The sequence below is a fragment of the Oncorhynchus mykiss genome, chromosome 12 (assembly GCF_013265735.2).
Source record: "Oncorhynchus mykiss isolate Arlee chromosome 12, USDA_OmykA_1.1, whole genome shotgun sequence".
Classification (NCBI taxonomy): domain Eukaryota; kingdom Metazoa; phylum Chordata; class Actinopteri; order Salmoniformes; family Salmonidae; genus Oncorhynchus; species Oncorhynchus mykiss.
In genome coordinates this window covers 76,758,162-76,785,051 of record NC_048576.1, presented here as the reverse complement: position 1 = coordinate 76,785,051, position 26,890 = coordinate 76,758,162, and the positions used below count along the sequence as shown (strand labels likewise).

Here is a 26,890-nt window from a genome sequence, read left to right as displayed (position 1 = left end):
GTAAAGAGGCAACGTCCTGAAGCTAACTTGATTTTCTGCAATAAAGTCATGCCAATAATCAGAACTGTTTGCTCAGGAATTTTCAGGAAAACATTTTCTCCCTCTGATTTTTAGGGAGAACTTGGCAGTGGGCCCATGAGGCATGTTTTGTGCTGATAAGTGATGCACATCTCTGTGACTGATTAGGGGTACTTAGAGTGGGCTCTCTTATCTGCTTAGGAGGCAGGATAGTGAGAAGAGATAAGCATCCATCATTAGGCCTACCTCACAAACAAAGTACATACAAATGTATAATTAACTTGCTGCATTTTCCAATTGAACATGACACAAAATAAAAGTGCTTGATGTCATAAGACATTGTTAGGTCAGTGGGCTGACCAATGATTTCAATAGGGAGTGTGGTGCTGTGTGTTATGTTCTGTCATGTTTATCAAGGTAGTGCCAAAAAACACAGCTGCTGGACCAAACTAGATAGGTAGTTTTTATTTATTTATTTATTTCACCTTTATTTAACCAGGTAGGCAAGTTGAGAACAAGTTCTCATTTACAATTGCGACCTGGCCAAGATAAAGCAAAGCAGTTCGACACATACAACGACACAGAGTTAATACAGTAGAAACAAGTCTATATACGATGTGAGCAAATGAGGTGAGATAAGGGAGGTAAAGGCAAAAAAAGGCCATGGTGGCAAAGTAAATACAATATAGCAAGTAAAACATTGGAAAGGTAGATTTGCAGTAGATGAATGTGCAAAGTAGAAATAAAAATAATGGGGTGCAAAGGAGCAAAAAAAATACAATAAATACAGTAGGGAAAGAGGTAGTTGTTTGGGCTAAATTATAGGTGGGCTATGTACAGGTGCAGTAATCTGTGAGCTGCTCTGACAGCTTGTGCTTAAAGCTAGTGAGGGAGATAAGTGTTTCCAGTTTCAGAGATTTTTGTAGTTCGTTCCAGTCATTGGCAGCAGAGAACTGGAAGGAGAGGCGGCCAAAGAAAGAATTGGTTTTGGGGGTGACCAGAGAGATTTTATTTATTTTTATTTTATTTCACCTTTATTTAACCAGGTAGGCAAGTTGAGAACAAGTTCTCATTTACAATTGCGACCTGGCCAAGATAAAGCAAAGCAGTTTGACACATACAACGACACAGAGTTACACATGGAGTAAAACAAACATACAGCCAATAATACAGTATAAACAAGTCTATATACGATGTGAGCAAATGAGGTGAGATAAGGGAGGTAAAGGCAAAAAGGCCATGGTGGCAAAGTAGATACAATATAGCAAGTAAAACACTGGAATGGTAGATTTGCAATGGGAGAATGTGCAAAGTAGAAATAAAAATAATGGGGGTGCAAAGGAGCAAAATAAATAAATTAATTAAATACAGTAGGGAAATAGGTAGTTGTTTGGGCTAAATTATAGGTGGGCTATGTACAGGTGCAGTAATCTGTGAGCTGCTCTGACAGTTGGTGCTTAAAGCTAGTGAGGGAGATAAGTGTTTCAAGTTTCAGAGATTTTTGTAGTTCGTTCCAGTCATTGGCAGCAGAGAACTGGAAGGAGAGGCGGCCAAAGAAAGAATTGGTTTTGGGGGTGACTAGAGAGATATACCTGCTGGAGCGTGTGCTACAGGTGGGAGATGCAATGGTGACCAGCGAGCTGAGATAAGGGGGGACTTTACCTAGCAGGGTCTTGTAGATGACATGGAGCCAGTGGGTTTGGCGACGAGTATGAAGCGAGGGCCAGCCAACGAGAGCGTACAGGTCACAATGGTGGGTAGTATATGGGGCTTTGGTGACAAAACGGATTGCACTGTGATAGACTGCATCCAATTTGTTGAGTAGGGTATTGGAGGCTATTTTGTAAATGACATCGCCAAAGTCGAGGATTGGTAGGATGGTCAGTTTTACAAGGGTATGTTTGGCAGCATGAGTGAAGGATGCTTTGTTGCGAAATAGGAAGCCAATTCTAGATTTAACTTTGGATTGGAGATGTTTGATATGGGTCTGGAAGGAGAGTTTACAGTCTAACCAGACACCTAAGTATTTATAGTTGTCCACGTATTCTAAGTCAGAGCCGTCCAGAGTAGTAATGTTGGACAGGCGGGTAGGTACAGGTAGCGATCGGTTGAAGAGCATGCATTTAGTTTTACTTGTATTTAAGAGCAATTGGAGGCCACGGAAGGAGAGTTGTATGGCATTGAAGCTTGCCTGGAGGGTTGTTAACACAGTGTCCAAAGAAGGGCCAGAAGTATACAGAATGGTGTCGTCTGCGTAGAGGTGGATCAGAGACTCACCAGCAGCAAGAGCGACCTCATTGATGTATACAGAGAATAGAGTTGGTCCAAGAATTGAACCCTGTGGCACCCCCATAGAGACTGCCAGAGGTCCGGACAACAGACCCTCCGACACACTGAACTCTATCAGAGAAGTAGTTGGTGAACCAGGCGAGGCAATAATTTGAGAAACCAAGGCTGTCGAGTCTGCCGATGAGGATGTGGTGATTGAAAGAGTCGAAAGCCTTGGCCAGATCAATGAATACGGCTGCACAGTAATGTTTCTTATCGATGGCGGTTAAGATATCGTTTAGGACCTTGAGCGTGGCTGAGGTGCACCCATGACCAGCTCTAAAACCAGATTGCATAGCAGAGAGGGTATGGTGAGATTCTAAATGGTCGGCCTAGTAGTATGTGACTAGCTAATTACCTTCAAATTGTCGGGGCTCAGGTTGGACATGGATTCTTGTAATGATCCTGGAAGGCTCTGAATTTGAACCTGAGTGAAAAATTAGACTTTGAGCCCCAATTCATAGGCAGCCGTCACCGCTGCAAGTATCAGCAACTAATGGTAGATGCTACAGTCTCCGACCACCAAGGCACTGCATTTTGAAATCCTTCGTTTTTCCATTGTGTTGGTTAAATATCCTAAAGACAAGGGTCAAAATATCGGCCATATCTTTCTTTAGCTATATATCTACATGTATGAACTTGGTTTATCGTTGATAAAACGTTCTGCTCAATGCATGATGTGCAAGTGGTGTCACTTCCTGTAAGACAACTTCCGCTAGGAATGACAACAACAGACAGCTGTTGTCAAGATGGCGGATGGCTATGGAGGAGAGGAGGGTCCGCTGGACGCTGAAGAACCCGGGGATCAAATAAAATCAATTTCGAGGCGTTGTAGAGGCCGTCCCAGGCTCACGGATTCTGACCGAGCACAAAGACGCCTCGAGTCCCGCAAGAAGTATGATGTTAGGCGAGTTTATCTTGGAGAATCTCACAAGGTTTGGAGTGAGCTTCGCCGGCGAACGAGTTTGAGTGACGCTGGACTTGCCGAGTACCTAATCCTGCTCAACTCCACGTACGGGGAGATATACCGGCAAAAATACGGAGGGTAAGTTTACGAATAATACATAAAATCAGAATATCAAACTAGCTAGTAACTAATATTGTTTAGCTAGTTTATCCCCTCTCTTGTCATCTGTTAAATGTGAGTCCTTTCCCCAGGCCACCTCCTTCAATCAATTGGGTTAGCTAGCTCGGGCTATCAACTCAATAGTGCCTAACGTTAACACAGTATCCTCATGCAATAACGTCACTGTCATATTTATATTCCTGGCCGCTAGGAAGACAACCCCAGAAGTATGTACAAAACTGAAAATAGGTAAGACAAAACACCACATTTGATCCATTTACCCATAAAGAAAAGTAGCCCTACATGAGGGATTGATACATTTGTCACTGGTGATACTTATTTTCTTACAGGGAAAAATGAGAGAGTGTCTAGCCTTTGTAGCATAGTGACCTGGTACCAGGATCACTCCCAGACCTGTCCACATGAACCGCAGCTCAGAGCTCTGGAACCACAACCTGGATTCTCCACCTCTGCTATCTGGCAGTGTGATGCTGACCATTCATTTGTGCAGCACCTCTCCTCGCCACCAAGAGGGGCCAGTGAGCTTGAGATGGAGACAGAGATGGAGGAGGAAGTTGACAGGGACACAAGGACAGAGGAAACTGGAGGAATCATGACCAGGTGGAGGAGGAGAGAGACAGATGCCCACAGACAGCTCACTGGTAAGAGATACAGTACATTCAGATACTAAGTTGGCTTTTAATTGTTCTGGGTCACATGTAATTGTATGGGAACCACTGATTTGACAAACCAGGTAACCTGTATTTAAATGCATCTGTATTCTGTACCCTTGTCTTTCCTAGATGCAGGAGGGGATTTGGAAGTGGCCGGAGCCCCGGTGACTATGGATCAGGTGGAGGAGGCCACGGCTCTCAGCCAGCTCCCAGGGATGGAGGCCCCATCCAGGGACACTCCACTGATGGAGCATCTCTCTGAGAATCAGTCTGTCTGGGAGATGGAGGTGGTGATGGAGGCAGGCAGACAGCAAGCCCAGGAGTCTGACGAGGAGGAGACAGGTTACAATGCTGTAGGGGAGGACATCAACCCAGAGGAGGAGGCGGAGGACCTGAGAAGAGACAGGGGAGATGAAGGAGTGGGTACATCACAAGATGGCTACGAGTGTGTTGTAGTGACTGCATCCTTAACTGACAGACTGGACAAAGCCGATGAGGAGGACACCACACAGACATTGGGTGACACAGTTGGTGTAGACACTCAGACCAACCTCCATCCAGTCCCAGCCTCTATGCAGGTGCCTGGGCAAGGGGAACTATTTGATTCTCAGACACTACAGACTGTGGGGACCACCTGTGAGATACCAGACCAGCGAGGAACTCTGGACGGTTCTCAGGTTTTAAAAAAAAAATACTCATTAGTAATTTGTCTTGGAATTTTATCACAATCAAGCACTGCCTTTATATAGTAATATTAACATGTAGCCTATCCTATGTCCCTCTCCCTGTTGTTTGTAGCTGATCATCATCACTGGCCCCAGCTATGAGGCTTTGGCATCCGAGGGCATCCAGCTCAACATGGGGGGCGGAGATGTGGAGGAGGTCACCTGCACTGTCATAGAGGGCGTGGCTTACAACCAAATGTGCCAGTCAGTGGCAGACTTTAAGACAACAGAGGAAGACTCCATCACAGGTACTGCTGGCACAGTATTTTAGCCTTTGCTTACGCCGACAGACAATGCATTAGAATATGCTGTAATTGTTGTATATGTTGATTTAAAGGATACTGACATTGACAAAAATCAATGATGAATAGCTTGCTATTCCAATGGTTTGAGATATTTTTCTCTCAGGCCTCAGTGACAAGGAGCTGCTCCAGCCCAGTGTTGAGTCTCATGACTTGGAGCCCACCTGTGAAAGGGAGCTACAGAGGGGCCTAAGCAGGTGAGTGTCCAGCATGGAGAATTATGGGGATCACATCTGTAGAGACAAACTTATATGGACATGCCATTTTCATTCCCATCTTGACTTCCTCAGAGCACTTCTGTAGACGAACCACGGGCATCACTCCCTTTTCTATTTCAGATGTAGAAGGAGCAGACGAGGTCCTGTCATCGAGGCAGACGGAATGCTCAAGATGTTCCACTGTCCGTATGAAGGCTGTAGTCAAGTCTATGTAGCCATCAGCAGCTTTCAGGTAAATAGGCCCTTTTAGGCACTCTACACTTCAGCTTTTGCCTTGATTTGGAACACCTTGACCTTGTAGTGCCATCAAGTTACGAATAAAGAAAATAGAAATGCACACATGTTGCTGTAACTACCATTTCATGCTGTGATTCATAATGTTTTTTTTATGTTCCCATGCAGAACCATGTGAATCTGGTTCACAGGAAGGGGAGGACCAAGGTGTGTCCCCACCCCGGCTGTGGCAAGAAGTTCTATCTGTCAAACCACCTGCATCGCCACATGATCATCCACTCAGGTGGGCACAAACAACTCTAAATCTGGGCTATACTGATATACTGTACATTGGCGCATGAGCTAGTAGTAATGTATTCATATGTATCCTGCCATGACGTCTACTGTATAATGCAGCTTTGAATGTCAACCTGTCTCTAAAGCTAATGGTTTTGACCGCATGGAACTTTACTGGGTGATGCTTCACAATCGCCTCGCATCTAACCGTGCTGCCTGTGAAATGATTGCTGACCTGATTGTAAAATCTCCAAACATTACACTGGTCTGTAGAATTACCAAATACAATGGCTGTTAAATACACAGACTGCTTTCAGCAATATTGTCTAATGGGGATTCTGAATCACTTCCAAATAAAATCTACTTGTTGAGAGCCCCAATCAGCAGAGAGGCTAAATGAGTTGTGAGCTGTCCTGGCGACTCAACATTACAAGCATCTGAATTCTGCGCCTCCAGACCGTGCCCAACCCCAACTAACTTTGTCCCCTCATTTTTCAACTAAGTTTGTCACAGATGCCGTACCCCCGCACATTGACTCGGTACCGGTACCACCTTTATATAGTCTCGTTATTGTTTATTTTGTAAATATTTTCTTAACTCAATTTCTTGAACTGCATTGTTGGTTAAGGGCTTGTAAGTAAGTATTTCACTGTAAGGTCTACTACACCTGTTGTATTCTGCTCATGTGACAAATAAAATGTGATATACATTTTTCATCAAACTTTGTGTAGGAGTCCGAGACTTCATCTGTGAAACGTGTGGGAAATCGTTCAAAAGGAAGAATCACTTGGAGGTTCACCGGCGCACGCACACAGGAGAGACGCCCCTTCAGTGAGTGAAACACTTTGATCACTCAAGTTTTTACTCCGACGGTTTATTTCATTTTCTCTAAACATTTAATATTTTGGTTTTGTACAATAAATGCAATTTTGTCTCACAAACAGAAATGACTACATTGCACTCCTAAAAACACTTTCTGCTGATTTGAATCATCTTACATTCTTCATCTGTTGTCTCACTCCACTCCTCTACCTCTTCTGCAGGTGTGAGATCTGTGGGTACCAGTGTCGCCAGCGAGCATCTCTCAATTGGCACATGAAGAAACACACCCCCGAGGCCCACTACAACTTCACCTGCGAACACTGTGGCAAGAGGTTTGAAAAGCTTGACAGTGTTAAGTTCCACAAGTTAAAAAGCCACCCAGACAAACAGGCAACATAAGGTGCAGTGTTGCTGGAATGTGCACTAAATATCAACTGGTCAGGGTCAGACCAGAAAGGGACTGAATCTGTTGACACAAAGAACAAGAGAAGAAGAGTGCCCATAGAGGCGGGTATGCCTTTTTGGGGAAAGAGCAGCTCTTTTGAATGAACACTCTTAAGGACATTGCTTAGACTCTGCTCTTGGACTTTAGACTCTGCTCTTGGACTTTAGACCCTGCTCTCAAAGCTGTGCTGGACACAGCCTTTTTAGAGCTCACAGAGACAGCCTAGCTGTTGATATAGTACATTTCAGCACAGTTGTTTACATAATGTGCTGTATGCCTCTAAACCATACTGTCTATACCATATTATTAACATATCCATGGATTCTTTTTTTATTCACTTTTATACACTTGTCATCCACAGTTGTAATGTACTTGTTGGAAAAAAGTATGTTATTTTTGTTAATGCTTGTGTTCTCATGTCAATACATGTACATGAACTGATGCCTGCTGGTAAAATGCCAAAACTAACATAACTTACATATTCATGGGGAAATGATAATTACATCTTGAGTAGTAATTGTAACAATGTGCATATGGATGTAAAGGACATGTCAATGGATTCAGAAAGAAGAGTTGTATTGTCACACAAGTGGGCTGCCTAGATTGAAATAGAGAATTGGTCATTTTTGTCGTTGACCTGACCAAGGAGTAGTCTTTGTGTGAAAGTCTTGCATCATCTTTCAGGTCTGTCTGTTGTGCTGTGTGTCTATGAACAGAGTGATGTTGTCTTGTGGTTCTAAAATGGCAAATGTAGTTTTTGAAAACCTTTTTTTTTGTAAAGTTCCAAAGCAGAATCTCTAATTTATAGTTATGTTCTTTTCCTGTATCACTGAAATTATCTATGTGAATATGACCTAAATAGATTCTGTACATATTTCTGGAAGATACATTTGTTTGAGACAAATGTAAAATAAAAAAAGGAGTACTGTATTGGAGTTTGGGATTGTCTGATGTGGCAAGGAAAGGCATAATGTAAGCGTTGTCACACTGACACAAGGAACTGCCAAACACATATTTTCAGTGCATGGTGGGATGAATGTAAGACACATCAGGTATGTCACCAATGGCTAGTATGTCAAATGTTCTAAATAATTTCATTGATGATGAGTAAGTCAAGGTACTTGAATGCTAATGCTATAACCTGATATAAATGGTCATTAGACTTGAGCTAAAATCATATACTCACCACAATACTGTATTAAAGTATCTGTCCAGTGTTTCCATATTTCTATTAAATATGACCTATAGGGTAATTAATTACAATATAAGTGAAATAGTTTTACTTCCAGTTTATTTTAAGTATATTAAAAAGCAGCTTTTCTGTGTTGGAATGACATCATCCTCTGAGGAAATACAAGCATTTTGGAAACGGTCTGTTTGAGATACAGATTTGAGGTGGGTTTTATTCAAGTGTTTTTTCCCCCTCCAATTAATGCTTTGGCCACAAGAGTATAGGATGAGTCAACAATGTAATTTGGGTATGAGTTAACAGAATATTAACTTTTACAAGTTAGATTTTCAATGGACAGTTACTTTAAGGTTAATGTTGAAAAATAGATAGGCAGTGAAATGGTCAATTCACAGAAGCTTGCGACTCCATAAGGTTCTGTTTCAACAGGCACTGTTTCAACTGGTAGGATACTGTTTGATTGCTTATCATCGAAGGTAGTGAATTGAAAAATAAAAGTTAATCTGGTTATTATACATTTATTACAATTTACCTCCTCAATTCCTCCATCACTGTCACTCTGGGTATTTTTAAAGCTCAACTCAGATTCCTGCATGATTGTGAAAGTCTACTTTTCATTAGAGGCTGTCATGGGAAGATTTAGGTCAAAGTCTGAGCAAATTTCTAAGCAAGAGAGACATTCCGACTGATGAATTATCCTATGTCTACAAAACAATGCTTTCAATGGAACTCACATAGTAAGGTCTTATAGTATGTTAATTAAATAACATTTTCTTAAAAATCCATAGATATATTCTTTCTCTGCTTCCATACCATTCACGTCTCCAAAAGCCCACTTTGATATACAGTGATGCCACAGGTAAAAATGGTGGTAGAATGTGCTTATGCCTGTGTGTATGTAGCTGTAACATTGCTGTGACACTCCCTCAGGTGGTACTTCTACTCCACAGGGAAGTGAGCTCCTTGCCTCTGAAACCTGAATCACTCCCACCTGTTTGCCTCAGCACGCCCCCTCCCTCACTGTTTATAACCAACCTGCAGCCACCGAGAAGCACAGGAAGAGAAAAACGCAGTACAGGTCACTCCGAGAACACAGGTAAATCAGCCTGTTTACTGACGCCCACATTCGCTCTCCCAGCAACAGCCTCCATCACCCCAGTGAAGGTAAGGCCCAGACTCACTTTCTTTCTCTGAGTCTCAACGAAACCTGTTGTACCACTCCACTGTAGGGTAAACAATTGTAAGTGAGAATAACAAGGGTTGACTCATCTGGTTGTTGAAAATGCCCCATAGAGTAGTAATTTGATGTGTTTTATATTCGCCTGTAGTCGGGTGCAGTGACAACATGGATTCCAACAATTCATTATTTGTTCCTCTCCTGAGACCTTGACTCAAGCCTGTAATTATTCCTCTCTACAACCAGGTTTCCATCCAACCGTTTTAGGCGAGTAAAGTAGATGTCGGATTAAAAAAGAATGTCACCGACCTAATGGCAACAGAACATTTTTCGGTAAACTTTCAAAATGTGGACAAAACAAAATACGCTAGACAAGATGAGACCTTTTTGTTTCGGTAAAATGAATAATGCGAGAAATGTAGGTGGAAACGCTTTTATGCGCAAATATTGATATAATAACCATCATGTCGAAGTAAATTTGGGAGTCACGCGATGATTTGTAGTCCCCCACTACGATTTGTCGGAAAGCATGAACTGTATTAGGTTACAGATAAAATAAATCAGGATGAATTTAACACGGTGGTGATAGTGAAAGGTGCTGAGCTTGATGCGCCTTCCCAATAACTATCGAGGGTCTTATTATGGTGACATGATAATCGATGTTTTGCTGCCATTTTAAAAATAAATCTCACTATTTTGTCCATGATAATCTCATACGTACGCTTTAGCACGTGCCAATACAAGTGGACACTTACTATAGAGCCCCACAATGGAGGCGTCATAATGCCTATAAAAGCTAGCGGTCAAACAGGAAAATGGTTCCAATTGTTTTTCCACCATTCATTTTTTTCCATAAGGGATTTTTAGAAACACGTGTTTCATGCTGTGGTACTTTATGTAGCCTAAGGCACCTTTTTTTGTGAGAAAACCATCAGTAGAGTTGAAAATGGAATGGAAACTTGTTTAACTGCAAAATATATCTTGATGTGCACTACGTTGCACGCATAGCCTTTTATTTGCAGCAAGCCAATTTGATGGAAACTCATCTCTGCAGGGAAAATGCGCATAGTTTATATGCACATTTTAGAATATTCGAATGAAAATCTGTCACCAATTGGACGGAACATAGCTCAACATAGCTCATGACATCCTTTTAGATTTGTCCAGTGTTTAGAGTTTTAGCACGCTCAGCTCAGACAGAGAGTCTGACTGGGTTGTCTCTGTGAGTGAATTACTGTATATACTCTTCCTGACAATTATTTAGATTTGTCATGATGGAAGATTTTCATGTATTACCAGTAAGCCAAAACCCCATAACTCAAAGCACTACCCTAGGGCTCATGAGGAAACCCACTTTCAAAAATGTAATCCTTCATACATTTAAAACTTTCCCATTTTGGCGTAGACTACATGTTAGGAATTGTCATTGAACCATATTAGGTAAACTGTTATACGGGATGACAGCTGACTGAGATGAAAGCTTTGATAAATATGATGTCTATACTTTCTTTCCTCTAGTCGTTAATTGGCATGTTCGTCAACAGACATTTGTTATCTTGATCATCATTCCGGGAAATGTTTGTCACCAGGTGTGTCCCCACTGGCTTCCTTGTGGATGAATTCATTATCGTAGTCTTCATGACTGAATACCACATTACTCCTAACATGATATCAACAAAGCTATGCCACTCACTGTGTCATATTATTCAGCAGCTTAAAGAATACTTGCCTGAAATTCACCTGATCATTGATTTATTTTTTTACGTTACTCTTGTCTAAATTATATTCTCATTTAGCTGCTTTGTGTTTATTGCATTTTAATTTTCAAAGCATGTAAAGTCCTAAGGGCCATAGCTACTGTATATTATACTCACCTTTGTCTTTGTACCGTGTGTTGATGGCTCCTGGCTGGGATGTTTTCTTAGTCATTTGCATGTGACTGTGTTTGTTAATACATCACCAGGCTAACTATGGCCACCGCTGTTGCCCATGGCTTTGTGAAGGCAGAAGATGAGTGACCACTTGCAGGAAACCCTCTGGGAATGAAAGGGGGAAAACCAATTCAGGATATGTTGCTATGCGCCCTCTGGCCCATTCATATGATTAACCTGATGCTCATGGCTAAACATTGACACCGTGATAAACATCCTGACGTTTAGCATCCATCTCTCAGTACTGTATGCCGATGCCATTTCACTCTCTTTTTATTTATTTTTTATTTCACCTTTATTTAACCAGGTAAGCTAGTTGAGAACAAGTTCTCATTTGCAACTGCGACCTGGCCAAGATAAAGCATAGCAGTTCGACACCTACAACAACAGAGTTACACATGGAATAAACAACATGAAGTCAATAATACAGTAGAAAAAAAGAAAACAAAGTGTATATATACAGTGAGTGCAAATAAGGGAGTTAAGGCAATAAATAGGCCAAGGTGGCGAAGTAATTACAACATGGAAATTAAACACTGGAATGGTAGATGTGCAAGTATAGATACTGTGGTGCAAAAGGAGCAAAATAAATACAGTATGAGAATGAGGTAGATAGATGGGTTGTATAGAGATGGGCTATGAACAGGTGCAGTGATCTGTGAGCTGCTCTGACAGCTGGTTCTTAAAGCTAGTGAGGGAGATGGGAATCTCCAGCTTCAGTGATTTTTTTTTTTTTTTTTTTTTTTTTTCTCTTCAGTTCGTTCCAGTCAGTGGCAGCAGAGAACTGGAAGGAAAGACGACCAAAGAAGGAAGGCTTTGGGAGTGACCAGTGAGATATACCTGCTGGAGCGTGTGCTACGAGTGGGTGTTGCTATGGTGACCAGTGAGCTGAGATAGGGCGGGGCTTTACCTAGCAGAGACTTGTAGATAACCTGTAGCCAGTGGGTTTGGCGACGAGTATGAAGCGAGGGCCAGCCAACGGTAGCGTACAGGTCGCAGTGGTGGGTAGTATATGGGGCTTTGGTGACAAAACGGATGGCACTGTGATAGACTACATCCAGTTTGCTGAGTAAAGTGTTGGAGGCTATTTTATAGATGACATCGCCGAAGACAAGGATCAGTAGGATGGTCAGTTTTACGAGGGTATGTTTGGCAGCATAAGTGAAGGAAGCTTTGTTGCGAAATAGGAAGCCGATTCTAGATATAATTTTTGATTGGAAATGCTTCATGTGAGTCTGGAAGGAGAGTTTACAGTCTAGCCAGACACCTAGGTATTTGTAGTTATACACGTATTCTAAGTCAGAGCCGTCCAGAGTAGTGATGCTGGATGGACGGGCAGGTGCGGGCAATGATCGGTTGAATAGCATGCATTTAGTTTTATTTGCATTTAAGAGCAGTTGGAGGCCATGGAAGGAGAGTTGTATGGCATTGAAGCTCGTCTGGAGGTTAGTTAACACAGTGTCCAAAGAAGGGCCAGAAGTATATAGAATGGTGTTGTCTGCTTAGAGGTCGATCAGAGAATCACCAGCAGCAAGAGCCACATCATTGATGTATACAGAGAAGGGAGTTGGCCCGAGAATTGAACCCTGTGGCACCCCCATAGAGACTGCCAGAGGTCCGGACAACAGGCTCCGATTTGACACACTGAGCTCTATCAGAGAAGTAGTTGGTGAACCAGGCGAGGCAATCATTTGAGAAACCAAGGCTGTTGAGTCTGCCAATAAGAATGTGGTGATTGACAGAGTCGAAAGCCTTGGCCAGGTTGATGAACTCTAAGTACTCTATCTGGGACCGTATAAGATAAACACACTTATGGATACTTTAGTCATAACATCAGAAAGAAAATGACACTCATGTCAATCAGAAACTCCTTGACAGAGTTCACTGTCACACTACTGGTGTTACTGCCACAGAGTGCTATTGGTTTGTTATTGCTGTTATTAAGAGTACAGTACAAACCAGCTGTCATTTAGTCACTCAATCACTGTTCCCACCCTATAGGGTCATATTCAGACAGACAGTCCTAAACACACATAGTGGTAAATGGCACCACACGGGGTCATAGAACAGAGCAGGATGAGATGATCCATAGATGGTTTAACTTGCAAAACGGGACAGGACATAAACCTGCAGTGTGTGTGTAATGGGCTCCTGTGTTTTAATAGGCCTCTGATTGACACTGAGGGTGAGGAAGAAAGTTCCTTACAATTTTCTTGTACAGCCTGGACAGGTGATGGACACTGTTCTCATCTGAATAGCAGACCACGTTGAACATTTTGATAACTTTTTTACATTGAACATTTTGTGGCCCCAGGTGGAAGGGTTTTCAGACATCGAGTGAATTACTGTGAATACTCTTTCTGACAATTAGGCTATGGGACTGGTCTGCCTCTTGTATAATTTTAATCTGTTTAGGGGCCCATTTTAAATGACAATGCAGTGGGACATGCTGCCTTGTCATTGCCTTTGTACTTTCCTTAATTCTAAAGCAAAGGCTCACTTAACTCTCATTGGTGTTGGGAAAGTGTACTGTACAGTAAATGACATTAGTACAAAAAAAAGCAAGGGTGCTCTTGACTGTTCAAGGACGATACGGTGATAGGGAGGATAAGTTAAGTGGCTGGTGTTTTTCCCCACTCCTTCCTTCCCACGTCTTACTGTAGATGACAAAGGGCTGGTTTCCTGGTAACAAGTCAAAGACAGCAAACAGCATCAAGGATTGTGTAGAACTGTTAATCCGTCACCTAATTAGCCAGACATAACAACTCATTGCAAATGACTCGGAACAACTCTGCTAGAGTAGTAGAGAAACGCTTTGTCTCTGTTGTTTGACAGAATATATATATATTTGCTTCCTTAGTGACTGATTGTGTCCACAAAACCATAACTGTCACCTTCCAATATCATTCAATATGAGTCAAATGTTTATTCAGGTGTAGAAGGGTTCGTGGTGTAAGTTTGCAAGATAAGATTGTGACCAAAACCCTCAACATACAATTTCCAAAATGTCATTGATATAGAACATCATAAGAAGTACATGATTTAGCTGTTTTGTTAAGATGGTACTTCCCCATTGAATTAAAGAGAACCTTTGGTCATTATGCTTCCTCCTCTAAACAGGCCTATAGACAGTAGGCTACAGACATAGGCAGTAGCTTTAGTTCAGACTTTTGACCTCTGATCCCATCTTAATGATTCAGAAGTCTCATAGAATTTCTAAACATTCTCATCATTACCATAGGTGATTATTCATAACAATGTTCCCTTTCTCAACTTTTCCTCTTCTTTTCTTCCAGGCAGAATAATTCATCAAGAATGGGTTGCTTCGGATTTCTCAAAGTCATGATGTTTGCTTTTAATGGCATCATCTTTGTAAGTTGGAGATGTTTTCATCTTTTTGAGTAAATTATTGCTGATAATAGCAGAGTTCAGTTATGCTTCACTATAATGAATCTGCAGGCAATCAGAACACTCCTTATCACTTACCACTTCTTATCCTTATTCTGTCCCCCAGAAAAACACTATCTAAATTGCAACGTGAGAAAGTTATGAGAACATGAAACAAAAGGACAGACATTTGCTATGGTTTTACTACTTTTTATGAGACCGACATGTCATTTTGGACCAGATAAGATTAGGCACAGAGTAGAATAGTGTGATGTGCTGCAAGCCAAATGCAGCATGAATGTCAGAGAATGCGAAGGAGCTATTAAAGAAATAAAACATTTAGAATTTTCCAGTAAAATACCTATGTAGGCATAACAAAATAAAGATGAAAAGAGAAATGTAGAATGTATTCATTCCTCTTGACCTTTTCCACATTTTGTTGTTACAGCCCGAATTCAACCTGGACTAAATCAAGAAAAAATCTCAACCATCTACATACAATAACCCATAATAACAATCTGAAAACATGTTTTTAGAATTTTTGCCAATTTATTGAAAATTAAATACAGAAATATCTCATTTACATACACTACCGTTCAGACCGGCTAGGAAAAAGGGTATCTCTACCGCTCCTACTGTCTCTAGAGAGTTGACACAGCAGGTCTGGGACAGGTAGCACTTCCGGTGAACTGGTCAGGGTTCCATAGCCGCAGGCAGAACAGTTGAAACTGGAGCAGCAGCACGGCCAGGCGGAATGGGGACAGCAAGCAGTCATCATGCCAGGTAGTCCTGAGGCATGGTCCTAGGGCTCAGGTCCTCCGAGAGAGAATTAGAGAGAGCATACTTAAATTCACACAGGACACCGGATAAGACAGGAGAAGTACTCCAGATATAACAGACTGACCCTAGCCTCCCGACACAAACTACTGCAGCATAAATACTGGAGGCTGAGACGGGAGGGGTCAGGAGACACTGTGGCCCCATCCAATGATACCCCCGGACAGGGCCAAACAGGCAGGCTATAACCCCACCCACTTTGCCAAAGCACAGCCCCCACACCACTAGAGGGATATCTTCAACCACCAACTTACCATTCTGAGACAAGGCCGAGTATAGCCCACAAAGATCTCCTCCACGGCATTATATGGCATATCTACATAGGCGTACAGAGGTCCATTATCAGCAACCATCACTCCTGTGTTCCAATGACACGTTGTGTTAGCTATGTCAAGTTTATAATTTTGAAAGGCTAACACGGAACCCAAACCGACTGCACGCGTGCACCATCGTGCATACATTTATTTTGTCCCCCCACACCAAATGCAGGTTACAATATCAAAACAAACTCTGAAACAATTACATTAATTTGGGGACAGGTCAAAAAGCATTAAACATTTATGGCAATTTAGCTAGCTTGCATTTGCTAGCTAATTTGTCCTGGGATATAAACATTGTTGTTATTTTACCTGAAATGCACAAGGTCTTCTACTCCGACAATTAATCCACCCATAAAACGGTCAACCGAATCGTTTCTAATCATCTCTCCTCCTTCTAGGCTTTTACTTCTCTTGACTTTATATTGCGATTGGCAACTTTCATAAATTAGGTGCATTACCGCCACTGACCTCGTTCATCTTTCAGTCACCCACGTGGGTATAACCAATGAGGAGATTGCACGTGGGTACCTGCTTCTATAAACCAATGAGGAGATGGGGAGAGGCAGGACTTGCAGCGTGATCTGCATCACAAATAGAACTGACTTCTATTTTAGCGCTTGGCAACGCAGACGCTCGCGAGCAGTGGGTGCAATAATTGAATAATATGTATTTTGCCACGCTCGCTCACGCAACGTGAATGGTATAGTCAGCCTGTAATTGATCATTAAAAAACCCTTTTTCAATTTTTAGCACAGCTGAAAACTGTTGTTCTATTTAAAGAAGCAATACAACTGGCCTTTAGATTACAGGCTCAAAATGGCCAGAAACAAAGCACTTTCTGAAGCTTATCAGTTTATTCTTGTTCTGAGAAATTAAGGCTATTCCATATGAGAAATTGCCAAGAAACTGAAGATCTCGTACAACACTGTATATTACTCCCTTCACAGAACAGCTCAAACTGTCTCTAACCAGAATAGAAAGAGTGGGAGGCCCCGGTGCACAACTGGGCAAGAGGACAAGTACATCAGTGTCTAGTTTGAGAAACAAACGTCTCACAAGTCCTCAACTGGCAGCTTCATTAAATAGTACCCGCAAAACACCAGTCTCAACGTCAACAGTGAAGAGGCGACTCCGGGATGCTGGCCTTCAACTAGTCTAAAGAAGGCCAGTTGTATTGCTTCTTTAATCAGAACAACAGTTTTCAGCTGTGCTAAAAATTGCAAAAGGGTTTTCTAATGATCAATTACAGGCTGACTACACCGCTCTCGCGCACGCCAACGAGCATCTGCATTGGCAAGTGCTAAAATCGAAGTCAGTTCTATTTGGGACGCAGATCGCGCTGCAAGTCCTGCCTCTCCCATCTCCTCATTGGTTTATAGGAGCAGGTACCCACGTGCCATCTCCTCATTGGTTTATAGAAGCAGGTACCCATGTGCCAAATCCTCATTGGTTATACCCACGTGGGTGACTGAAAGACAAACGAGGTCAGTGGCGGCAATGCACCTAATTTATGAAAGTTTCCAATCACAATATAAAGTCAAGAGAAGAAAAGGCCTAGAAGGAGGAGAGATGACTAGAAACGATTCGGTTAACCATTTTTATGTGTGGATTAATTGTCAGAGTAGAGGACCTTGTGCATTTCAGGTAAAATAACAACAATGTTTATATCCCAGGACAAATTGGCTAGCAACAGCAAGCTAGCTAAATAGGAAAAATTAGCTAGCAAGTGCAAGCTAGCTAAATTGCCATACATGTTTAATGCTTTTCGACCTGTCCCCAAATTAATGTAATTGTTTCAGTTTGATATTTTAACCTGCATTTGGTGTTGGGGGACAAAATAAATGTGTGCACGCACGAGGACGGTTTGGGTTCCGTGTTAGCCTTTTAAAATGATAAACTTGACTTTGTTAACACAACGTGTCATTGGAACACAGGAGTGATGGTTGCTGATAATGGACCTCTGTATGCCTATGTAGATATGCCATATAAAGTCAGCCGTTTCCAGCTACAATAGTCATTTACAACATTAACAATTACTACACTGTACAATGTCTTTTGAACGATAGTGTAAGTATTCACACCCCTTTGCTATGAGACTCCAAATTGAGCCAAGGTGCATCCAATTTCCCTTGATCATCCTTGAGATGTCACTACAATTTGATTGGAGTCCACCAAATAAATTGTTTGGACACGATGTAGGAAGAAACACACCTGTCTATATAAGTCCCACAGTTAACAGCGTATGTCAAAGCAGAAACCTTACCATGAAGTCCAAGTTACTCTCCGAGATCGACTTGTGATGAGGCATACAGTGCCTTGCGAAAGTATTCGGCCCCCTTGAACTTTGCGACCTTTTGCCACATTTCAGGCTTCAAACATAAAGATATAAAACTGTTTTTTTTGTGAAGAATCAACAACAAGTGGGACACAATCATGAAGTGGAACGACATTTATTGGATATTTCAAACTTTTTTTTAACAAATCAAAAACTGAAAAATTGGGCGTGCAAAATTATTCAGCCCCTTTACTTTCAGTGCAGCAAACTCTCTCCAGAAGTTCAGTGAGGATCTCTGAATGATCCAATGTTGACCTAAATGACTAATGATGATAAATACAATCCACCTGTGTGTAATCAAGTCTCCGTATAAATGCACCTGCACTGTGATAGTCTCAGAGGTCCGTTAAAAGCGCAGAGAGCATCATGAAAAACAAGGAACACACCAGGCAGGTATACTGTTGTGAAGAAGTTTAAAGCCGGATTTGGATACAAAAGGATTTCCCAAGCTTTAAACATCCCAAGGAGCACTGTGCAAGCGAAAATATTGAAATGGAAGGAGTATCAGACCACTGCAAATCTACCAAGACCTGGCTGTCCCTCTAAACTTTCAGCTCATACATGGAGAAGACTGATCAGAGATGCAGCCAAGAGGCCCATGATCACTCTGGATGAACTGCAGAGATCTACAGCTGAGGTGGGAGAATCTGTCCATAGGACAACAATCAGTCGTATATTGCACAAATCTGGCCTTTATGGAAGAGTGGCAAGAAGAAAGCCATTTCTTAAAGATATCCATAAAAAGTGTTGTTTAAAGTTTGCCACAAGCCACCTGGGAGACACACCAAACATGTGGAAGAAGGTGCTCTGGTCAGATTAAACCAAAATTGAACCTTTTGGCAACAATGCAAAACGTTATGTTTGGCGTAAAAGCAACACAGCTGAACACACCATCCCCACTGTCAAACATGGTGGTGGCAGCATCATGGTTTGGGCCTGCTTTTCTTCAGCAGGGACAGGGAAGATGGTTAAAATTGATGGGAAGATGGATGGAGCCAAATACAGGACCATTCTGGAAGAAAATCTGATGGAGTCATCAAAAGACCTGAGACTGGGACGGAGATTTGTCTTCCAACAAGACAATGATCCAAAACATAAAGCAAAATCTACAATGGAATGGTTCAAAAATAAACATATCCAGGTGTTAGAATGGCCAAGTCAAAGTCCAGACCTGAATCCAATCGAGAATCTGTGGAAAGAACTGAAAACTGCTGTTCACAAATGCTCCCCATCCAAGCTCACTGAGCTCGAGCTGTTTTGCAAGGAGGAATGGGAAAAAATTTCAGTCTCTCGATGTGCAAAACTGATAGAGACATACCCCAAGCGACTTACAGCTGTAATCGCAGCAAAAGGTGGCGCTACAAAGTATTAACTTAAGGGGGCTGAATAATTTTGCACGCCCAATTTTTCAGTTTTTGATTTGTTAAAAAAGTTTGAAATATCCAATAAATGTCGTTCCACTTCATGATTGTGTCCCACTTGTTGTTGATTCTTCACAAAAAAATAGTTTTATATCTTTATGTTTGAAGCCTGAAATGTGGCAAAAGGTCGCAAAGTTCAAGGGGGCCGAATACTTTCGCAAGGCACTGTATATTTGGGGAAGGGTATAAAACAATTTCAAGAGTGTTGAAATTTTTCAAGAGCACAGTGGTCTCCATAAATATGGAACTACTCAGACTCTGCCTAGAGCTGGCCGTCCGACCAAAATTAACAACCGGGAAAGGACCTTGGTCAGGGAGGTGACCATGAACACAATGACCACTCTGACAGAACTACAGTGTTCCTTGGCTGATAACCTGCCAGAAAGACAAGTCTCCACAGCACTTCACCAATCTGGGCTTTGTGGGAGATTGGCAAAACAGAAGGCGCTTCTGAGAAAAAGACACATGACAGCATGCCTGGAATGAAAGACTCTGAGATCATAAGGCAAAATATTCTGTGGTTTGATGAGACAAAAATGTAATTATTTGGCCTGAATGCAAAGTGCTATGTCTGGAGAAAGCCAGGCACAGAAAGCCAGGCCATCTAACTTCATCCCTACCATGAAGCATGGTGGTGGCAGCATTATGCTATGGGGATGCTTTTCAGCAGCAGGGACTGGGAGACTGGTAAGGATAGAGTGAACAATGAATGGAGCTTAATACAGGCAAATCCTTAATGAGAACCTGCTTCAGAGTGCAAATGACCTTAGACTGGGGTGTGATTTACATTCCAACAGGACCATGACCCCAATCATACACCCAAAGCAACGCTGGAATGCTTCTGAACAAGAATATGAAAGTCCTTGGGTGGCCCAGCCAAAGTGTTGACTCAAGGGTGTGAATACTTATATAAAGTAAATGGGATTTCTGTATGTAGATGAGGGGATTTTTTAAAACTTTGTCTTTATTTAACTAGGCAAGTCAGTTAAACAAATTCTTAGTTTCAATGACTGCCTAGGAACAGTGCGCTAACTGCCTTGTTCAGGGGCAGAACGACAGATTTGTACCTTGTCAGCTCTGGGATTCGATCTTGCAACCTTTCGGTTACTAGTCGAACGCGCTAACCACTAGGCTGCCTGCCGCCCCTTAATCAATTTTGAATCGAGACTGTAACAAAACCAAATGCGGAATAAGTCAAGGGGGAGGAATACTTTCAGAAAGCACTGGATGGGCATGTTAGGTAAGACGAAGGGCAGCAGTTGATGTGGTCTTCATTGAATTAATAGAAATCACCCAACAATGCTATGCTCTCTTCCCCCAGTTGGCGGGCGCTGCCATCCTGGGCGTAGGGATCTGGGTGAAGGTGGACAGCGGCTCGATCCTGGGGCTCCTCAAGGGGATAAAAGATGTTCCAGCGGAGATGAACCAGATCCTAAACGTGGGTTACCTGTTGATTGCTGTGGGGGCAGTGCTGCTGATCATAGGTTTCCTGGGTTGCTGTGGCGCCATGAAGGAGAGCAGGTGTATGCTGCTCCTGGTAGGTCACCTCAAACATGAGCTCTTCAGTATATGTGCTATGTTGTCACCAATGTGATTGACACTGACTCAGTGAACAAGCTTGATTGTCAAGCTCCTCATCTCTCCTTTCAGGATTTTCTACAGTAGAGTCGGTAGCTACACGGATAAATGAAACATTTCAAAGATTTTACTGACTTACAGTTCATATAAGGAAACCAGTCAATTGAAATCAATTCATTAGGCCCTAATCTATGGATTTCACATGACTGGGAATACAGATGTGCATCTGTTGGTCACAGATACCTTAAGAAAAAGGCGTATTTCAAAAAAACAGTTAGTATCTGGTGTGACCACCATTTGCTCATGCAGGGCGACAACTACTTTGCATATTATTATGCTTTTTTTAAACCTTTTTTCTCCCCAATTTGTACTTAGTCTTGTCCCATCGCTGCAACTCCAGTACGGACTCGGGAGAGGCAAAGGTTGAGAGTCATGAGTTCTCCGAAACACGACCCATCTCGACACACTGCTCGCTTAACTCGGAGGCCAGCCGAACCAATGTGTCAGAGGAAACACCGTACAACTGGCGACTGAAGTCAGCGAGCATGCACCCGGGCGCCACAAGGAGTTGCGAGATGGGACAAGGACATCCTAGCCGGCCAAACCCTCCCCTAATCCGGATGACACTGGGCCAATTGTGCACCAATTCATGGGCCTCCCAGTCGTGGCCGGGTGCAACACAGCCAGGGATCAAACCTGGATCTGTAGTGACGCCTCTAGCACTGCGATGCAGTGCCTTAGACTGCTGCGCCACTTGAGAGGCCCTTCCTTCACATAGAGTTGATCAGGCTGTTGAATGTGGCCTGTGGAATGATGTCCCACTCCTCTTAAATGTCTGTGCAAAGTTGCTGAATATTGGCGGGAACTGGAAAAAGCTGTCATACACGTCAATCCAGAGCATCCCAAACATGCTTAATGGGTGACATGTCTGGTGAGTATGCAGGCCGTGGAAGAACTGGGACATTTTCAGCTTCCAGGAATTTTGTACGGATCCTTGCGACATGGGGCGTGCATTATCACTCTAAAACATTAGGTGATGGCGGCAGATGAATGGCACAACAGTGGGCCTCACAATGAGATTCTATCTCTATGCATGCAAATTTCCAGCAATAAAATGCAATTGTTTGTTGTCTGTAGCTTATGCCCACTCATATCATAACCCCACCGCCACCATGGGGCACTGTTCACAACGTTGACATAAGCAAACATGTCAACATGTCGCCATCTGCCCGGTTGAAACTGGGATTCATCTGTGAAGAGCACACTTCTTCAGCATGCCAGTGGCCATTAAAGAGGAGCATTTGCCCACTGAAGTTGGTTATGACACCAAACTGCAGTCAGGTCAAGACCCTGGTGAGGACAACGAGCATGCAGATGTGATTCCCTGAGACAGTTTGTGCTGAAATTATTTGGTTGTGCAAACCCACAGTTTCATCAGCTGTCCCAGTGGCTGTTCTTAGACAATCCCGCAGGTGACGAAGCCAGATGTGGTCCTGGGCTGGCGTGGTTACATGTGGTCTGCGGTTGTGAGGCCGTTTGGACATACTGCCAAATCTTCTAAAACAATGTTGGGAGGCGGCTTATGGTAGAGAAATTAACATTACATTCTCTGGCAACAGCTCTGATGGACATTCCTGCAGTCAGCATGACAATTGCACGTTCCCTCAACTTGAGACATCTGTGGCATTGTTGTGTGACAGCTGCACATTTTAGAGTGGCTTTTTATTGTCCACAGCACAAGGTGCACCTGTGTAATGATGCTGTTTAATCAGCTTCTAGATATGACACATCTGTCAGGTGGAAGGATTATCTTGGCAAAGGAGAAATGCTTACTAACAGGGAAGTAAATTAAAAAAAGTGAGAACAATAAGCTTTTTGTGCATATGGAACATTTCTGAGATCTTTTTATTTCAGCTCATGAAACATAGGACCAACACTTTGCATGTTGTGTTTATATTTTTGTTCAGTATATATGAAATGTGTGCAAATGCACTGTAAACTGTTTTCTCAGTCCAACCACTCAATCTCTCTTATGGTCTCATTTTCCTATTTTTCTAGTTCTTTGTGATTGTGTTGGTGGTGTTCATTGCAGAGGTGGCTGGAGCAGTGGTTATCCTGGTGTTTAAACCCTTGGTAAGCGTACATGGAGCCCATTCACTCTCCTCATATTGCTAAAGGGGGTTAAAGACTGTCTGTGGAGAATTTGAAAAAAAGACTACACTCTTAGAAAAAAAGGTGCTCTCTAAAAAGGGTTCTTTGGCTGTCCTCATAGGCAAACCCTTTGAAGAACCCCTTTTGGTTCGAGGTAGAACCCTTTTGGTTCCAGGTAGAACTCTTTTGGGTTCCATAAGAACCCTTTCCACAGAGGGTTCTATAGAACCACAGACGGTTCTACCTGGAATGCTACCTGGAACCTTTTGGAACCCTTTTTTCAAAGTGTGTGTGATTTGTGTTATGTATTTCAGGCAGGTGAGTTGATTGAGAAACTGGGCACCAAAGTGGTTCAGAACATTAAGAAGGACTATGGAGAAAATGTAGACGTCACTGCTCTCTGGAATGCTACTATGGATACGGTACTTTACAATATCCTGCTGGCCTGTTTTAATACCTTGGAAATAACATATTAGGCCTACAAATAATGTCTCAAATTACATTGTCATTTTTATATGCTTGTGTATTAGAAAGCTTATTCAGTTTTGTCAACAGAATTGTTCTAATATGAACTGTCTCCGTGTCCACTCTAGCTAAAGTGCTGTGGATTCTACAACTATACAGACTTCACTGGCTCTCCATTTGAAATACGCACCCATCTCTATCCTCAACAGTGCTGCCACGGTGCTGTTTTCAGCTCCTGTAATGATACAAGTGCTGTATGTTAAGTTCATGTTTTAAGTATCCCTATATTTCTGTTATTACTGTGATGTCACACTGTTATTAGTACACCTGCGCAGTAGTCTCACTGTTGATGGAACTGGCCTGAGTATAAGGGTGATAGTGTACGGTGAAGTAAACGTTGTTAAACTGGAACCTAGTCGTTGTCATTTTGAGTTAACACTGTAGTCAGTGCGGGTCCAAACTTGGTACGAGATGTGAACTCATCACCTCAAGTTAATCACACTACATCCATACTCAAACTCATCAATGGAAGGCCCATTTGAGAATGTAACACACTTTACAGTTGAACACCCAGTGGCCTCGCCTGTCTAAATCACTATTACATTTGTGTGTCCCCACAGACGATCACTGGCTGCTTCCCAAAGTTTAAGCAACTGATTGATGAAAACACTATTGGCATTGTGGCAGTGGCATTGGGAATCGCTGCCCTTGAGGTACTGTTGACTCCTCCCCTGTGTCTATTTCAAGGTCACAATCTCATTGTTTTGAAATGCCACAAATGTAGATGCAAATTCAACAAAAGTAATGTGATGTGTTCAGTTTCGTACAGCGGGCTTTGTTTAAAAGTTTAGCATAACCAAAGCATTTATTTACTGTTCCTGTTTCCCTAGATATTGGCGATGGTTGTCTCCATGACATTGTACTGCATAATAGGCTCAAAGAGTGACTGAAAACCAGTGGAGGAGGGAGGGCCGTAGAGTCATCTGCCTGGATGGCATCTCTGGACACTCCTTAGGACAACTACCAGGGTGGATGCATAACAATCTCTGAAACAACCAAGGCTGAAGAGAAATCTAAGGAAGCTTTGTGATAAGGAGAGGCGCCCCACCACTGAGCCAGTTTAAATTAAATCATGTACAAGATTATTGGATATGGGAAATGTCTATTTGTACTGAAGTCTTTTATTGTATTGTAGAAATATTTCACCTAAAAATGATGCTGTCTTACATTTAGATTGAAGCAATACATTGCGTCCTAACTCCATTCCACTCTGCACAGTATCATCACGATTCATATTATAATAACATTATCAATTCACTGTCAGGACATATGTGCCACTTTTTATAATTGTAATAATTGATTTTCTACAGATGCTACATGCTCTGGAGAATTAATAAAAAGGTTGCAACTTGCAACGCTCTGAAAATAAGTTTAACTGATTTATTGCATTGTAACTATTGTATAACGGCAATGTTTTTAAAGTAAGTTTGTTTAACTCACGTTTTGGTATCAAAGGCACACATCTTTCCTTTTCCAAGTTCTCTCTAAAATAGTTCAATCTGTGTGGTGTCCATCCGCTGTTTGAATTTCTTTCTTTAGTGTCTCTGCTCAGAAAGGATGCAAAACGGAGATTCACCACAGCACAGAGAATAACATGTTAGAATTTTTGTTTTGTTGACAATATTTTTGTTCTTTTTCATGGCAGACAAAAGTCAAGTGTGCTCAGTATGGGTGGGATCGGAAACAGGGATATTAAAAGGAGTGAGCCTATCCAAAAAACAGGCTTTCAACTTCTGTGAGATGAGCTGCCCGAGCCTGGACCAGGAAGTGTGTGTCGTAGGCTGGGAGATCAACATGAGACTGAGGTACTGGTGGGGTCTGTGAATGGCACAGTGAAGACATTTAGCACAGAGAAGGGCATCTTCGCTGAGACCAGACAGTGTGTGGAGAGCACCCAGGGCAGGTTCACAGGACTTGCCGTCAGACAGTGCTCTGATCACGTGTGTGGAGACTGAACTGCTGAGGGTCTGGAAGGAGGGCAGCATAGACATAGTTGAGATAAATGCTGGGACGAATGTTTGTCGGATGTGACAGAATCCCTCACAGTGCAACCAAGTGGCCACGAGGGAAGGAGAATGACCTAAAGGTCTGGGATCTAGAGAGTCCTGAAACACCCATTTTCACCTCCGAGAATGTACGTAATGACTTGCGAATGCCAGAGTGGGTTAGAGACATGGCCTTCATCCCAGACTCCGACAAGATCGTCACCTGCACAGGTTGATTCACCACCAGGTGCGAGTGCATGACCCAGCCTCTCCCCAGAGGCTTCCGGTTCTGGAGGCTCATTTTGGGGAGTACCCCCTCACAGCCCTCTCCCTCCCTGCCAACCAAGACAGTGTTGTAGTGGGCAACACACATGGAGAACTCGCCATCTTAGTTTTGCGGAAAGGTCTGGTGCGTGGGTGTTTGAAGGGGCTGGCAGGAGGAGTGCGGGGGCTGCAGTGCCACCCCTCTCCCTCTGGTGGCTTCCTGTGGTTTGGATCACTTTATGAGAGTACACAGCCTGGAGGACTGCTCCCTACAGCACAAGGTGTATCTGAAGTCACTACTCAACTGTGTGCTTCTGTCCAGCAAAGATCTAGAGCTGAGCAGATCAGCAGTAATCGGAGATGTGGAGGAAGTGAAAGAAGAGGAAGCTGAAGTGGATGAGGTGTGGGACACTATGGAGATGATAAAAGACCAGGCGAAGAACAGTGCAACAGAAGAAGAGGAAGCAGTAGTTACAGGTGTAGAGAAGACTACGAAGAAAAGAAAAGTGGTCAAATGACCCGCAGTGGAGAGCTTAAGGAAAGGGCTGTGCTCTGAGAAACGGAGAAGATCTAGAGGTCTGCCAAAAGTCTGTGTTGCAGATGTACAGAATGTTTTCCTGATGAGTCTGTACTGCAATAGCTGTAGTTTTCCTTTCAACTAAACTCACTCTGGAATTGTTGG

At 42.6% G+C, this 26,890-nt stretch overlaps 2 protein-coding genes and 1 pseudogene across 5 annotated transcripts; all 3 read left to right on the top strand.

Moving 5' to 3' along the window:
- Positions 1-3,031: 3,031 nt before the first annotated feature.
- Positions 3,032-8,038, top strand: LOC110538309 (zinc finger protein 653). 2 transcript variants are annotated; one of them, XM_021625040.2, is made up of 10 exons: positions 3,032-3,391; positions 3,624-3,661; positions 3,763-4,074; positions 4,216-4,763; positions 4,885-5,059; positions 5,205-5,310; positions 5,452-5,563; positions 5,734-5,848; positions 6,573-6,672; positions 6,885-8,038. In XM_021625040.2, exons 1-10 carry the CDS (start codon positions 3,096-3,098, stop codon positions 7,060-7,062), a joined length of 1,980 nt encoding a protein of 659 aa, XP_021480715.1. In that variant the 5' UTR covers positions 3,032-3,095; the 3' UTR covers positions 7,063-8,038. The 2 variants fall into 2 exon arrangements, with proteins under 2 accessions (XP_021480715.1, XP_021480716.1); XM_021625041.2 differs by having other exon boundaries at positions 3,033-3,391; positions 5,220-5,310.
- Positions 8,039-9,305: 1,267 nt separating this feature from the next.
- LOC110538310 (tetraspanin-1) lies at positions 9,306-25,331 on the top strand. Of its 3 annotated transcripts, XM_036938526.1 has the most exons (9): positions 9,333-9,461; positions 12,163-12,266; positions 14,702-14,777; positions 21,027-21,242; positions 23,342-23,416; positions 23,749-23,856; positions 24,028-24,153; positions 24,520-24,612; positions 24,790-25,331. In XM_036938526.1, exons 3-9 carry the CDS (start codon positions 14,721-14,723, stop codon positions 24,847-24,849), a joined length of 735 nt encoding a protein of 244 aa, XP_036794421.1. In that variant the 5' UTR covers positions 9,333-9,461; positions 12,163-12,266; positions 14,702-14,720; the 3' UTR covers positions 24,850-25,331. The 3 variants fall into 3 exon arrangements, with proteins under 3 accessions (XP_021480717.1, XP_036794422.1, XP_036794421.1); XM_021625042.2 differs by lacking the exon at positions 12,163-12,266 and having other exon boundaries at positions 9,306-9,461; XM_036938527.1 differs by lacking the exon at positions 12,163-12,266 and having other exon boundaries at positions 9,332-9,393.
- Positions 25,332-25,579: 248 nt separating this feature from the next.
- On the top strand, positions 25,580-26,800 carry LOC110539169 (annotated as a pseudogene).
- The last annotated feature ends 90 nt before the right edge of the window (positions 26,801-26,890 follow it).

Coding starts and splice junctions, on each gene's coding strand:
- LOC110538309 (XM_021625040.2), top strand. CDS start 3,096: ATGGCGGATGGCTATGGAGGAGAGGAGGGTCCGCTGGACGCTGAAGAA. Junction 3,392..3,623: donor TACCGGCAAAAATACGGAGG/GTAAGTTTACGA, acceptor CCTGGCCGCTAG/GAAGACAACCCCAGAAGTAT. Junction 3,662..3,762: donor ATGTACAAAACTGAAAATAG/GTAAGACAAAAC, acceptor ATTTTCTTACAG/GGAAAAATGAGAGAGTGTCT.
- LOC110538310 (XM_021625042.2), top strand. CDS start 14,721: ATGGGTTGCTTCGGATTTCTCAAAGTCATGATGTTTGCTTTTAATGGC. Junction 14,778..21,026: donor CTTTTAATGGCATCATCTTT/GTAAGTTGGAGA, acceptor CTCTTCCCCCAG/TTGGCGGGCGCTGCCATCCT. Junction 23,857..24,027: donor GGAATGCTACTATGGATACG/GTACTTTACAAT, acceptor TGTCCACTCTAG/CTAAAGTGCTGTGGATTCTA.